The 17021-nt window shown below is 29.3% G+C and overlaps 2 protein-coding genes across 2 annotated transcripts; both read left to right on the forward strand.

Moving 5' to 3' along the window:
• Window positions 1–416: 416 nt before the first annotated feature.
• On the forward strand, window positions 417–3012 carry LOC101496378 (glycosyl hydrolase 5 family protein-like). Its single transcript, XM_027336473.2, has 3 exons — window positions 417–1119; window positions 1448–2057; window positions 2383–3012. Exons 1-3 carry the CDS (start codon window positions 532–534, stop codon window positions 2805–2807), a joined length of 1623 nt encoding a protein of 540 aa, XP_027192274.1. The 5' UTR covers window positions 417–531; the 3' UTR covers window positions 2808–3012.
• A 4843-nt stretch (window positions 3013–7855) lies between these two features.
• On the forward strand, window positions 7856–8601 carry LOC101496042 (ras-related protein RABB1c-like). Its single transcript, XM_004510776.3, has one exon. The coding sequence runs from the start codon at window positions 7890–7892 to the stop codon at window positions 8562–8564; it is 675 nt and encodes a 224-aa protein (XP_004510833.1). The 5' UTR covers window positions 7856–7889; the 3' UTR covers window positions 8565–8601.
• Window positions 8602–17021: the final 8420 nt, after the last annotated feature.

Below are 17021 nucleotides of genomic sequence, written 5' to 3' on the forward strand. Positions count from 1 at the left end.
AACCGACTAATAAAAAAAAATTTAGAATTTTTGAAAGTTTTGGCAAAAGATTTAAATAAAGGTTTAATAGTACTAACTAGCACTAGTTGCTTTGGTTGGTGTTACAATTCTTGTATGCCTGGAGTCACGAAGAAATGATCATGGGACGAGTGAATTACGCACGACTGTCATTGAAACACGACCAACAACAAAATACGAGTTCACAAAATTATGGTGCAACGTGATTGGTCGTCAACTTAATTGTGGTTGTTACGTTGCTTAGCAGATCAGTTCAAATATAAAAGGCAATTTATTAATTAGCACCAAACAAGTAAAAAAATATTATAAAGATAATATGTAAATCATTTTCCTAGAAACAGTTTAAGATAAAAATAGATAAATTCTAATTAAAGAAAAATATTTACAATTTGCACATAACAAAAGATCGTTGACTTATATTCTAAATTTAATATTTTTCCCTCTATATTTAAACACTCTCTACATGCTTAATTTCAAATTTAAAAAAAAAAAAATCTTCCACTCAAATTCAAGATGTTAAGAAAAGCCTTTGAATTCCAATCTATGTTTCTCCTTCTCCTTATTTTCATCTCTTCATTACAATCATCAAATGCTTATCCATTATCAACAAAATCAAGATGGATCATAGATGATTCAACAAGTGAACGAGTGAAACTTGTTTGTGGCAATTGGGCTGGTCACCTTCAACCAATGATCCCTGAGGGTCTTGATAGAAGACCTCTAAAGGAACTTGTTGGTGAACTTGTACAAAAAAAATTCAATTGTGTTAGATTAACATATGCAATTTACATGTGGACAAGACATGGACATGACATTGTTAATGAAACTTTTAGTGATTTGGATGCACCTGAGGCTGTGGATGGTATTGCTAAGTATAATCCTTTTGTTTTGAAAATGACTCACATTGAAGCTTTTGATGCTGTGGTTAATGAACTTGCTGCTCAAAATGTTAAAGTGTTGCTTGATAATCATGTTAGTGAACCTAAATGGTGTTGTAATGATGATGATGGAAATGGTTTCTTTTATGATAGACATTTTGATCCTCAAGAATGGATTCATGGACTTACTTTGGCAGCCAAACACTTTAATGGACATCATCATGTGAGTATTATTAATTACTAGCTACTTCACTTGATTAATTAATAAACTAAAAGTTATTGAGAGCCCTTTTAGTTCTAAGATGAATTGATTAATTTGAGATCCCTTTTTAATTAGTGTTTGTGAGTTTTAGGGTTTAGGAATTATTTTTAGGAAAGGGTTTAGGGTTTAGGAAAGGGCTAATGGTATAGTTAAAAAGGCTAATAAAATAGAGATGAACTTTGCCAATTGATACCTATTAACACCCTTTTTCTTGTTTCTGATTTGTAACTTAAATGCCAAGTTGAATGTACCATAAGATTAACTTTGATTGGTTTAAACTCATTAACAGGTTGTAGCAATGAGCTTAAGGAATGAATTACATGGTCCACGCCAAAATCTAAAAGATTGGTACAAATACATGAGCCAAGCAGCACTATCCATTCATAAGGCAAATCCAAATGTGCTTGTGGTTATCTCAGGTTTAATCTATGACACAGAGTTACAATTTTTAAGGAACAAACCATTGAACATAGACATAGGTAAAAAAATGGTGTATGAAACACATTTGTATTCATTTTCTGGAATTGGAACACTCAAATTGAGAGATATTTGGACTAAACAACCATTGAATAGAATATGCGCAAATACCGTTAGAGGGTTGGATCAAAGAGCTGGTTTTCTTACAATTGGTGAGAATGCAGTTCCTTTGATTATATCAGAGTTTGGATTTGATCAGACAGGTTCTTCAGTTGAGGATAACAGGTTTTTGACATGTCTTCAAACATATCTTGTTGGAAGAGACTTGGATTGGGGTTTATGGGCTTTTCATGGTAGTTATTATGTTAGAGAAGACAAAGTTCAGCTTGATGAGTCATTTGGTGTTTTGGATGCTACTTGGCATAACCTTAGGTACCCTAATTTCACTGACAAGTTCCAACTCTTGCAAAGGATGAATCAAGGTGAGACCATTCTTACTATTAATAAAAATGGCTTAACAAAAACATATTTGAGTGTGTATATTGTTAGTCAATTTGATTATCAAACGTAATTTTTGTTAATTAGTTTGGTCCTCGAATGTGTCTTTTGTTAGTTACTTTGATCCATCAAATTACTAACAAAAGGTACACTCAATGATGTTTTTATAATATCAATACATTCAAAAACTATAGTAACACCGTCTCAGTCATGGTTACACTATGAATTACTATGGAAACAGTTAAGTATTAGTTAGTTTTTCAAGCAAATCCAATATCCAATTGAATTTTTCTTGTGTTTCTAATGCAGATCCTACTTCCAAACTCCCCAAAGCATATATCATGTACCACCCTCTTACTGGTAAATGTGCACAAGTGAATGAAAAGAATGAACTTGAAATTGGTAGTTGTGGAGAGAATAAAAATAGATGGATATATGATGGATCTCAAATCTTATGGAATGGAACTAAAAAGTGCTTAACTGCATCTGGTGAAGATCTTCCAGTTTCTGTTTCTGATGATTGCAAAAGCAAGAACAGTTCATGGAAACCTGTATCACTTTCTAGGCTTCATTTGGCTACATCACATGATCAAAATGGAAAACAACTTTGCTTGCATAAGGATTCAAATTCTTCTGTTGTTGTAACTTCAAAATGTATTTGCATAAATGATGATTCTCTTTGTCTTGATGATCCTCAGAGTCAATGGTTCCAACTTGTTGCCACCAATGTTTAGTTTGATCTTAGGAATTTCTCTATTAATAAATTTAGGTTTATGAATGAATATTATTGTTGAAGAAAATTTATCTTTTTAGTTTTATCAAATTGAGGTTTTAAGGTTATGTTTAAGTTTTTTTATGCAATCACATGATAGACTAAGACATTTCTTTATCTATTTCCCATTGATGATTATAATAGAACTATGGCATGAAGACACATCATTTGAGCACCTCTTTTATTTACAATCATGACACTGGGGGGATGGAAAGGACATATTCATACTCAAATCATGCTATTTACCATTATCATCTATTATATACCAAAACTCTAAAGAAAGCAATTTCAATTTCTACACATAACACAAACCATAATATAAATTAGGAGAATTAACATAATTAGGAAATTAACTGGAGAATTAGGGGCTGACGTTGGAGCACGATCCAACACACGTGAGAAGGGGGGTGAATTCAACCATTTGGTTGCTGATGTATTGCAACCACATGGGTGTTGGGTATGTAAGAAGAAGGGGAATAGTAAGTGGTGTAATCAATGGAGGAAGAGAGAAGGATGCAAGAATGAGTGTATAACATTTGGTGATTGGGAACAGAGACACATTTTGGCTGAGGTCGAACAATTGTGAGATTGTGGTGGATGATTTGCCACTAATATTAATTAAATCATAGTATAAGTTTTACAATATTTTTTTATTATAAATATAATAATTATCTTACAATATTATTTTATTGATTTGAAATAATTGAATGTTAAAACAGTTTTTTCAAATAAGTGATCTGAATGAAGAAATTTATATGAAACAATCTGAATATTTTATAATTCATGAACAAGAAGACAAGATTTGTATGTTAATCTTTGTATGGTTTTAAACAAACTCATAAGTAATGGCATGAAAAATTTGATAATTTGATTATATCGAATGAGTTTAAAGTGAATGAAAGTGACAAATGTATTTATTATAAATCTAAAAATGACATTTGTATTATCATATGTCTCTATGTAGACGACTTACTCATATTTGATTCAAACATTCATGTTGTAAATAATGTGAAATCATTGTTAAGTAACAACTTTGATATGAAAGATCTCAGAGAAGCGAGTATAATCCTAGGAATCAAAATTACTAGGTCAAAAAAGAAAATTTCTTTGGATCAGTCTCATTGTGTTGAAAAGATCCTAAAGAAATATAAATACTTTGACTGTAAACATGCTTGCACGCCATATGATCTAAATGTTAAACTTTTCAAGAACATTGATGAAAGTGTTAGACAAACTGAATATGCGAGCATCATTGGCAGCCTCAGGTATGCCACTAATTGTACTAGACCTGACATTGCATACGTCGTGGGATTGTTGTGCAGATTTACCAGTAGACCTAGTTTAGAGCATTGACACGCTATCGAAAGAGTCATGAGATACTTAAAAAGGACCATGAGTCTAAGATTACATTATCAAAGGTTTTCTGCCATCCTTGAAGGATACAGTGATGTTGATTGGAACACCTTATCAAATGACTCAAAAGCAACCGACAACTATATTTTTAGTATAGTTGGTGGTGTTGTATCTTGGAAATCGAAGAAACAAACGATACTGGTCTATTCCACTCTGGAGTCTGAAATGATAACACTAGCTACTGCTAGTGAAGAAGTAAGTTGATTGAGATGCTTGCTAGTTGAGATCTATTTATGGGAAAAACTTATCACAATTGTGATGATCCACTGCAATAGTACTGCGACTATTGCAAAGATTGAGAATTGTTATTACAATAGTAAGAAACGACAAATACGTCGTAAGCACAATACAATTAGAGAATTACTTTCTAAAGAAGCTGTTATAGTTTATCAATTTTTTATAACAAATATTTTTTGCGTGCATGACACATGTACAAATATTTGTCTAAGTTTTTTTATGAAATATATTTTTATGTGTATATATATATATAAGAGTATGTATCAAATTACACTCAAAAAATTAAACTAAGAGATACATTTTAACTACATCGTGTCGGATAAATATTTTTTAAAATTGACTGATAAATAAAAAATAAATATCATATTGATCGTATCTATAAATTTTGACAATAGTATATAATAATTTTCTGTTATCATAATGAGTTAAGATAATTGTGACCCATTTTGATGACATAATAAATGATTATTGATTAATGTCAAATTTTATAGATATGATAATAGTTTTCGACAACTTATTTAAAAAAATATTTATTCGATATTATTTTATTGAATGAATATAATTTGATATTATATATATATATATGTATGTATTTTTTTTATGACATGAATTATATAGTTAATATAATATATATGTTCAAGAAAATAAGTAAATTTTATGTCGTTAATTAAATATAGATAAACTACCCAAACAAGTCAATATATCGAACCTTACAATAATTTTGTTTACATTAAATTTAAATATTTGATCTGTTCATGTAAACTTGCATCTTTATCATTTTCGTCTCTGTAAGTTTTTTTTTCAATTTAAACCTTATAAGTTCAATTTAGTTTTAAAATCATCCATACCATGTAAGTTTAAACAATCATGACGTCATCTTCGTCTGAAACAAACTCAACTCGTTTTCAATTGCCTAAATAATGGTGTAGGAAAACAAAGCGTATATTTATCTAACATTGTAAAAATGCTAAACGACGATTTTGGAGATGTCTTCATTGGGATGTGATTAATTTTTCTTAAATATTTTATTTTTATGTTTAGTTTTTGTAGTTATAGTTTACATTTACTAAGTTTAATATTTAATTTTTGTTTTGTTTGTATATCCCTTATAGTTGTCAATTTTTTGTTGGTAATACGATAATGGTAATTTGATGTTGGTGATCTGGTAAGGGTGGTGTAGTGATAGAGAAAGGAATAGTGAACACTAATCTCCAAACTTATTTTTGATTTTGAATGGAAGACTAAAACATAACACCTTAAACTTTCATTTATTTCTTTTTTAATCAGTTTAATTACTTAATTTCATTTTTTTAATTTATTCCTCTGTTACGGCATTCTTACTTATGTCACATAAGTTTTTCTTTTTTTTTTAATAGTAACTAAAATCATAGATGATTTTAAAATTAAATTAAACTTATAAAATTTGAAATAAACGTAACATGCAAACACATCTGTTACACACAATAAAAATACTAAATTTGGACATCTAAAAACATATAAAAAAAATTGATTCATTAAGGAATTAATTTCATCACCACAAGCTGAATTTCTTAGAACCACTAGCAGCATAAAACCCCCCCAAAATTCTAAGGCGGTTAAAGTCTAATAACAAAATACAAAGTTTTGAATACACTATGGACGTTGAATAACAAAATATCATAACTAACATTTCATAATTTCTAGTAATCAAATCTACACGTAGATAGAATTTTTGAATGACCAAAAATCATCAATTAATGTATTGAAATTTAAAGGTTATAGACATGCGCGACATAAATTCAACAATAGATACTTGCCACAAGAATTGAAAAGAATTTTAATATCGCATTCGAGAAATGAATGGTAATCAAAGTTAAATTTTGAATTTATATGGAACAACGGTTGTAAATAAAACGATTTACCTACAACAAACAACAAAGACTCAATAAATACTAAAATTATAGTGTAATCTACAAATACGGAGTGTCACTACAGAAAATAAAACACTAAGAGATTGAGAGATAACTATCTAAAGGACTTTAAGTATTCAACTATACAACCAAACACTAAGAGATAGAGAGATAACTATCTAAAGGACTTTAAGTATTCAACAATACATAGTAACAATGTTAACGACAAAAATCCTATATTAGAACCAAAGTATAGTTGCATTCTATTTAATAAAAAATGACCACATAATCTACTCCAATTTCAAATCAATTTATATAACATGTAATCCCTAAGAAAAATAATCTCAAATCAATTTACAAATTAATTTGAAATCAATTACTTTAAAATTTCAAAATTATTATTTGAGACAATTAATATAAATTTGTTAAATATCATCATATATACTTACAATGTTAATATTTTCTTTATAATTTTTAAACCCATATATATCTAAAAATTATTTTCTCAAAGTTTGTTTGAGTTTCCATTTATTTTAAAATTTTATATCTTATTACATTAACTTTTCATACAATCATATTCATTTTTTTTTTCACTCAATAAAGTATATTCATTTTTTATATTTCTATGGAATTAAATTTATATTTAATTTATTTTAAAATATAAATTTTATTAAAAAAACAGATTTTGTTTTCTATGGTTGAAAAAAAAAACCTTTGAGACAATGGGATTACCAGGTAAATAATTTAAAGTGTTCTACCGATATGTGAATATTAAAAAATTTCCTATATTATAACCAACAATACAGTCTCTTTCTATTTAATTAAAAAAACCCAACATAATTTATTCTACTGATTATCTATATTATTATGCAATTAATTTAATCACATTTAATTTACATAATTCATTTGAATAAATATTGTATTTTTATAAATGTGTAGCATGATTTTTTTTTTCTTCAAAAATGACCTCAAGTTAACCAATTGTGCGGGGACTTGATGTATAGTTATTATAATAATAAATTATACCATGATTATTTTCGACGAAGAAAATTATAAAAAAAACTAAAAAAATTATAATAACAAGATAATTACTCGGATTTGACACGAACTCCATATTAATTTTAAATTATTTCACAAGATTAGGATGTTATTGTTTTGTTTTTTACGGACTAGGTTGTTATCATTTATTTTTATTTTTATAATCGATATTGTTATCATTTGATTAGTTAGTTTCCCTACCTTTTCTAATATCTTATTTTTTACTATTCCATTGGACTCGGTTGTTATTATTTAGTATTTCATGTTATATAATTATTGTTATCATTTATTTAGTTTCCCTATTCAATTAGTTTTATTTAGTTTCCCTATTCAATTAGGAGTGCATCACTATAAATAGGAGTTATTAGTACTTAACTTTTTTTTTAAATTATCTAATTCCCTCACTTTCAATCTCCACACTTTTTCCTTCTTCATCAATATTGTTTTCTAATTCCTTTCGTGTCAACATGCTTCCCTACCTTCACAAAAATTCTCAAAAGTCAAAACATCTAAAAAGAAAATCCTACGCATATATTTTCAAATACATATTAATCGGTGACACTGGAGTTGGAAAATCATGTCTCCAACTTCAATTCACCGACCACCACTTCCAACCTTTCCACGACGTAACAATTGGTGTTGAATTCGGCACCAGGACAATCAACATTGAAAAAATTCCAATAAAGTTACAATTATGGGACACAGCGGGTCAAGAAAATTTTAGATCAATTACAAGATCATATTATAGAGATACAACATGTGCATTACTAGTTTATGATGTAACAAGGAGAGAAACATTTGATCACTTGGATAATTGGTTGAAACAAATATTGGAAGATGGTAATGAGAAAATGGTAGTTATGTTAATCGGAAACAAGTGCGATCTTATCGATAATCGAGTTGTGACGACCGAAGAAGGCGAGCAATTTGCGAGGGCTAATGGTTTGATTTTTATGGAGACTTCGGCCAAAACTGCTAAGAATGTTGAAGAAATATTTGTGAAATCAGCTTCAACTATATGTAATAAGATTAAGGATGGTGTTTTTGATGTAAAGAATGATAATTGTGGGATTAGAGTAGGATATGGTGGAGGTAGGTGTGATGAATTTTTAGATTTGGGAGGAGGTTGCTGCAAAACTTGAACTCAACATATTAATTGAATTCTAGCTATGTGTTTGAATGTAGATCTTAATATGACTATTCTATTGTTTTAGGTTTTTTTTTTTTAAAAAAAAACTATTCTTTTAGGTTGGGATATGAGGATAGGAAAATTGTAGTTTTACTATGCTAATGAGATAATATATTGTAGCATTTATTTTATTCGAATTTGATTGAATTTTTTGAAATGTTTTCAATAGTTCTCTAAATTAAAAAATATGTAATTTGGTTTTTCAATTTATCAATCATTTTTTATTTAGGTCTTTGAACGATTTTTTTTAATTAATTTTCTAAACTTTTATATAATTTCAAATTAAGAGAATTGTTATAAAACTAATATTAATTCTTGAACTTTTAGTCGGGTGCTTTAATTAATAGATCAGATAATTAAAATGTTATTAAAAGTTTAAATTTATCGAATTAAAAGGAATTGACTCAATGATCTAAATACAAATTAGTGACTATATATTGATAAGTTAACATTCAAATTTAAATAAAAATTATAAATCCAATAATTATTTGAAAATTTTAAGAATAAAATATAATTTTTGTCATTTATCTTTTACTTAACATTCGTTTTGATTATTTATATTTTTATTTTAATTCATTTTTATCATTTATATTTTTATTTTAATTTATTTTGATTATTTATCTTTTGTTTTAGTCATTTATTTTTTTTTAATAATTATTTTAGTATTTTATCTTTTACAAAAATATACAAATTTGTCATTTTATTAAGAACTAAAACGAATAAAACAAAAATAACAAAAACGAATAAAAAGAATATAAAGAATCAAAACATATAAATAAATAAATAAAATATCAAAACCAATAAATAAATAAATAAAATATTAAAATAAATATTAGATAAAGATAAAGCACTAAAAATATATTTTTGCTAAATTTCAAATAGATAATGTGTCACTATGGCGCAAACGAACTCACCTAAGTATTAGTCCACATCTAAAGACTAGCTACAACAGCCATGTCAGTAACAACTTCACTCATATTAAGGAAAGCTTTCAACATTCCTTATCGTACTTGAGTTGCAACGACCCTCAAACCAAACCAAGATAAGACATAGTCGAATGAGAGGACCAAAGGACTTCATTAAAATAAATTCATATTTCTAACTTTTTATCTTCCAAGATACTTAGTATTATTAATTAAAATTGTTTTTAAAAAATAATATTTTATCTGTCTCATAATATTTGTTGTTGTTAATAATTTCACACCGAATAATTAAAAAAAAAAAAGATAAATGATAGAAAAAAATGAGTGATTTTACTAAATTAGCTTTTTAGATTGATTTTCATTTTTATAAATATAAAATTGGAAAATAATAACTTATGAATGATGCATATTATAATAATTATAGAGTACAATGTTAAATTGAAAAATTAAAAATGATAATTGTTTTCAAATAAATTTTTTTGCCAATGTGACACTAGTATGAGACGGAGGTGTTGAGACAAAATATCAATTTGATATTTTAAGGATAATAAACATCTTAAATTATATTTTAAAAGTTCTGATCATTTTGTGATCTAACATGTGTTTTTGAGTGTTTTAAGATTGATAACAAGAATTGTTTTTAATCTAAGTATTTTATTCACAAAAGAACAAAAATCACTAAAAAAATTACACATAAATAATATTTTGTCTGATGCATAAGAAGTAGAGAAAGAATAAATTTAAGAATCTCATCAAAGGCTGGCAGTACAAGTGGTAAATCAAGAGAAAAATCAAAGAACTTTGATAAGAAGAAGATGCAATGTTACAATTGTGAGAAGTATGTACATTTTGCTGATGAACGTTAGACTGGAAAAGGAAAACAAAAGAAGAAAGATGAGGATGAGTCATGTGCTACTCAAGAAGATAATTCTGACTCACACACAGTTTTGTTGATGGCTACCAAGAATGAAGAGCCCCCTAAGTCCCAATTCTGAGTTCTTGATACTGGATGTTCAAATCACATGACAAGTCATAAGGAATGACTGATGGATATTGATACATCAAGAAGGAGCAAGATCAGGTTTGCTGATGATAGAACCTTGGAAACTGAGGGAGTTGGCAACATGGTGATCAAAAGAAAAAATGACAAAACAGTTGTAATTGAGAATGTGTTGTATGTGCCAGGAATGAACAACAATTTGCTGAGCATAAGTCAGCTGATCCAGAAATTGTAAGACCCATAATTTTAAAGTACACTTGATGTGTTTTTTACATTTTGGATTTTGACTCGGAGGCTTTTTAGCCAAAGTTAATAATATTTTGGAGTTTATAGGATCAAAAAGTTATTTTGACACCATTTAGAATTACTCGTCGGTAAATAAATTTAAATTAAGTGCGGTAAATCCTTTACGGAGAATTTAATGCGTTACGGTGAAATGGTAATTTAACAAATATCTAGATATTTTGAGATATTTGTTAAGTTATGTTTAATATATATATATATATATATATATATATATATGTTTGCTTGGAGAGAATAGAAAGAAAGGAAATTAGAAGGAAGGAAAAGGAAAAGAAAAGGTTATATAAAGGAAAGAAGGAAATAGAAAGGAAGGAAAAACAAAGAAAGGAAAAAGGAAGGAAGGAAAATCTGATTTTCCATCTTCTTCCTCTGCCAACCGCGGCCATTTCTCCCTCCTTCTCCCGTTTTCATTTTCGTCGCTTTCTTTTCTTCAAAACTAGTAACCCAAGGTTGGGTGAGTGTTAGAACAAAGGTTTCGCAACTCCACTCTTCCTCTTTGATCCGAAAACGAAGAAAAACGGTATTTGAGATTCAAACACAAACCCCTCCGTTTCTTCTAGATCCAAGCTTCATTTCGCGAAGAGTTAGAAGGGAAAGTTGCTCACTACCACGCTACGGTGCTAGGGGACCAATTTGGAGGCGACGTTGCGAGCGGAGATTTTTACCGGATTTGCTCGCGGTACCAGAAACGCACGTTAGAGTTAACGCGAAGGTAAGGGCTCCTTCCAAACTTTTAGTTTGCATCTAGGGCCTTATCTGTAGTTGTGTGGAAACGAGTTTTGTTAGGATTGGAGTATCGTTTTGGGAAAAATGAATTTACCTCACGTATGTAAGATTTTGAGTAAATGAAACTTGTGTGTTTTGAGTAGTGGATTGTGTCGATTTGTGTTCGTTGTTTTTGACATGCTCTTAATTGATATTGATGAAATTTGATATGTGTATGGTTGGATCTTGTGAATAAATGAATTGATGTGTTTTGATGTGAGAATTTGTTTGAGTTTGTGTTGTGTGGAATTTGAAAACCATTAAGTTAAATGAGTATTAAGAATGGGGAATCTCTTAATGTCTCGGTTACTTAATATTTTGTTTTAAAGAAAAATCGTTTAAGTTAACTGGGCGTTAAGAATGGGGAATCTCTTAATGTCTCGTTTACTTAATGTGCGTTTGTTTGTGAAAAATCGTTTAAGTTAACTGGGCGTTAAGAATGGGGAATCTCTTAATGTCTCGTTTACTTAATGTGCGTTTGTTTGTGAAAAATCGTTTAAGTTAACTGGGCGTTAAGAATGGGGAATCTCTTAATGTCTCGTTTACTTAATGTGCGTTTGTTTGTGAAAAATCGTTTAAGTTAACTGGGCGTTAAGAATGGGGAATCTCTTAATGTCTCGGTTACTTAATATTTTGTTTTGAAAACCGTTTAAGTTAACTGGGCGTTAAGAATGGGGAATCTCTTAATGTCTCGGTTACTTAATATTTTGTTTTGAAAATCGTTTAAGTTAACTGGGCGTTAAGAATGGGGAATCTCTTAATGTCTCGGTTACTTAATATTTTGTTTTGAAAACCGTTTAAGTTAACTGGACGTTAAGGAGGGGGAATCTCTTAATGTCTCGGTTACTTAATATTTTGTTTTAAAGAAAAATCGTTTAAGTTAACTGGGCGTTAAGAATGGGGAATCTCTTAATGTCTCGGTTACTTAATATTTTGTTTTGAAAACCGTTTAAGTTAACTGGACGTTAAGGAGGGGGAATCTCTTAATGTCTCGGTTACTTAATATTTTGTTTTGAAAACCGTTTAAGTTAACTGGACGTTAAGGAGGGGGAATCTCTTAATGTCTCGGTTACTTAATATTTTGTTTTAAAGAAAAATCGTTTAAGTTAACTGGGCGTTAAGAATGGGGAATCTCTTAATGTCTCGGTTACTTAACATTTTGTTTTGAAAACCGTTTAAGTTAACTGGGCGTTAAGAATGGGGAATCTCTTAATGTCTCGGTTACTTAATGTTCGTTTTTGAAAATCGTTTCAGTAAATGAGTATTAAGAATGGGGAATCTCTTAATGACTTATTTACTGAATGTTTTGTCTTGAAAATCGTTAAGTTAAATGAGAATTAAGAATGGGGAATCTCTTAATGTCTTGTTTACTCGTGTATGTTTTGGTAAGTTGTGCTGACCCGGGATAGGTGGCACCTTGGTAAACAGTAAAGGCCGTGATAGGCAGTACGTTTACGATTTACGTTTGGTAAGTTGTGCTGACCTGGGATGGGTGGCACCTCGGTAAACAGTACAGACCCGTGATAGGTAGTACGTTTACGACTTACGTTCCTGAGGGAATTGTGTTTGGTAAGTTGTGCTGACCCGGGATAGGTGGCACCTCGGTAAACAGTACGGACCCGTGATAGGTAGTACGTTTACGACTTACGTTCCTGCGGGAATTGCGTTTGTCCGTGAGAGACTGCGCAGGGGTTTGTCCGTGAGAGACTACGCCCTGGTTTAAGTTAGACGAGAATTAAGAATGGGGAATCTCTTAATGTCTCGTTTACTCGTGTATGTTTTGGTAAGTTGTGCTGACCCGGGATAGGTGGCACCTCGGTAAACGGTACGGACCCGTGATAGGTAGTACGTTTACGACTTACGTTCCTGAGGGAATTGTGTTTGTCCGCAAGAGACTACACCCTGTTGATTTGTGAACTGTTGGTTCATTTTTGTTGTGTAGTAATGTGTTATAAATGCTAAGTGTTATGTTTTGGAATTTGGTGATAACATGTTTGATTGCAATACCATTTCGAAATCCATGATGTTGTATTAATTGTGTTGAAAATGCTAAGTGTTATGTGTTGATTGTTGTGTGTAAGTATGATGGTTATCGAGATCCCAATTGTCGTGGTAATCGCGTAGGAATTGCTAAGTGTTAGGTTGTGAACGTGATTAGGAATGACTTGAGTAAATGCATGAATTTTTGGAAAAACGATCAGGGAAATCGATTTCCCAATCGATTGGATGAGTTGCAGGAAGTTCACCATTTTGACCTAATCGATTTGCCAATCGATTGTATAAATATATCTTTCAAAATCTTTTAAGAAATCGATTTGGAAATCGATTGGCAGAGAGGCAGGAACTCAGCAAAACTGCCGAAATCGATTTGGAAATCGATTTGGCAACCCAGGGACTCATCAGAACTGACAAAATCGACTTAGAAATCGATTTGGTCATGCAGAAACTCAGCAGAACTGACCAAATCGATTTGGCAATCGATTTCCTCAGCAAAAGTACTTATTTTGAGTTAGATAATCGATTTCTCAATTGATTTATCAATGCTTTGGTCAGTTATGTATTACTTGATGGTTTGAGAACTTCATTTTGAGTTCATTGTTAATTGACAAGCATTATATGAACTTTTAGCATATGGAAAATCCTTTTAAGGTGCATGCTTAGTTGAAAGGTTATTTTGTGCATTTAAAACTTAAATGTTATGTGTTATCTGTTATTTTCGGTTGGTGACCTTTACAATTATTGTGGAAATCTGGGCTTCGCCCTCAGATGAGAGTCAGGACGATCCTATCGATTCGTACCCTACGGACGGGAATGGAGATGGGAACGCTTGACTGCAGCTACGTTAGGAGGATCTCACGGGGCGCGTGGAGATTACTCAGGGTGTTTAGTTGTGTTGAAATATGATCAGATTAGGTTGACATAGAGGGATCAGATGTCTTTCTTTTGTATTGTATTTATTTTAAAATGGAAGGCTGTACCTATACTAATATTGTCAGCTTAACATGTTATTTTCAATGGGTTACATGTACCATTTGTTGTTGTGTAAATGGTTTGGATTTATAATTGGAGTGACTTTTCCGCTGCTTGTAAATTGTAATGACTCAGTTATTTATCCAAAGGCATTTCCTTATCTATTTCTCTGTTTTATTTTAATTCCCTTTTGAAAAAAAAAATATACCCTCGCTTTGAAAAACGGGGTGTTACAGAAATGATTTCAGGTGATCATGAAGGATGATGCTTTAGAGATGTGTGACAGGCAAAATAAGATGATACTCAAGGCTAATATCTCAAAGAATGATACAAGATGCATATATCTAATATTCGACATCAATGAGGTCAATTATAAAAACTAGGTGTGGCATTCAAGATTTGGCCATCTCAACTTTAGAAGTTTGCAGTAACTGGGAATAAAGAGGATGATTAGTGGAATTCATATGATTGATGTTCCTAAGAAAGTGTGTGAAGTGTTTATGTCGGGAAAACAATCAAGAAACTCATTCATATCACAAGTGCAAATAAGAACAAAGAAGTGTCTTGAAGTGATTCATAGTGACGTTTGTAGACCATTTGAAGTATCATAATTAGGAAGTAATTACTATTTCATAATTCTACGTTTGTAGAATGTTGTGGATTTGTTTGATAAAAACTAAAGATAAAACATTAAAAATATTTAAGAACTTTAAAATAAAAATGAAGAAATAATAATAAATATTTAAATTAAAGAGAATAAATTATTAAGATATATATATATATATATATATATATATATATATATATATATATATATAATTACAAAAAGATAGAAGAGTCAAAGGTGAAAATCCTAACCCACCTATATAACTAATCCAAAGTAGAATTCGCCAGTCAAGTAAGTATTAGCATGGTCTAATACTTAAATTGGTCCATCATGGTCACATGAGTACAGAACATTGATATATGGTTAAAAAGTTTAATCGATGAATTTAACCAATAGAACCTGGACAAAATTTAATACTATTAACCTTACGAAATTTGCAACCGTTTATTTAAAAATTCGTGTCACATGAACAATTTTGAGACAAATTCGTGGATTTTTTTTTTTCAATACCGTTTATTTAAAAAAATATTAAATTATTAAATCATTAAAATTATATATCAAAATACTCATTTTTTTCTCTTACTTATAAATCACTTTTGTAAGTGGCGACTTCTTTAAAGGAATTTAAAAAAAAAATATTTAATATTTTTTTTGTTAATTTGAAAGAAAAATGGAAATAAATTTTTTTTCAAATTTTTTCAAGAAATCGCCTTTACAAACTCGGACTTCCTTAAAGGAAATCGTCATTTACAAAAGAGACTTATAACTAAAAATAAGAAGGTATTTTAGTGTATCATTTTAAAAATAGAGTATTTTGATAAAAGAAAAATTCAAATAAGGATTATTGGAGAAAAAACTCCAAATTTGTCTGCAAAATATATTATGACAATGGAAATTTATTACAGAAAGAAAAAAATATTTTTAAAATAAACGTTCTTTTTATTCTTTCAATATAATATTGAAACTATTATATAAATCGATTTCTAAAAACTGTTTTTGAGACGATAAATAAATAAAATATGGTTGATGATATTATTTTGAAAAATTATCTTCGAAATGAGAAAATAAAAACTATTGTTTGATAAAAATGTTTTTATAATATGGTTAGCAATTTTTTTAATCTTATAGAAGAAAAAGAAACATTTTTTACAAATGAATTATTTATTGTGGGAGACATGGAGAATATTTGAAAATAATAATAATAATAATAATAATAATAATAATAATAATAATAATAATAATAATAATAATAATAATAATAATAATAATAATAATAATAATAATAATAATAATAACAACAACAACAACGATGATGATGATGATAATAATAGAATTGAATTTTTTTTTTTTATTGTAAAGAGTTTAATGGTAAAATCTACACATACTAAATGTGAAGAAAGAGAGGTATTTGTGTATGTATGTTAGTATCGATAATAAATTTTGCAAAACTTCAATGAAAACCATGATTTTATTAAAACTTAAAGGTATAATTTTTGTTAAAATTGCAGTTTATTGTGATTCAGTCAATTGTATTGTGAATACAAACATACTCTTAATTAAAGTTTGTCTTTAATATTTTAAATATAAATGATGTTTTTATAAAAATAAATAATCAATGATTTTTGACGAGAATAATTATATCTAATAAGACTTCTTAGTTTCATAAGACTTCTTTCAGCTCGACACGCATGACGCTTGCAATGATGAAATATCTAAAACAACACACGTTGAAGAAGACTTCACGTTACATGAGCAGTGATGTATGCAGGGGAAAAAGTGTATTATAGAGTACATAATATTTAAATCAATGTACAAATTAAATTATTTCATCCATGATCACAT

This window comes from Cicer arietinum, chromosome 7 (genome assembly GCF_000331145.2).
Source record: "Cicer arietinum cultivar CDC Frontier isolate Library 1 chromosome 7, Cicar.CDCFrontier_v2.0, whole genome shotgun sequence".
Taxonomy (NCBI): Eukaryota; Viridiplantae; Streptophyta; class Magnoliopsida; order Fabales; family Fabaceae; genus Cicer; species Cicer arietinum.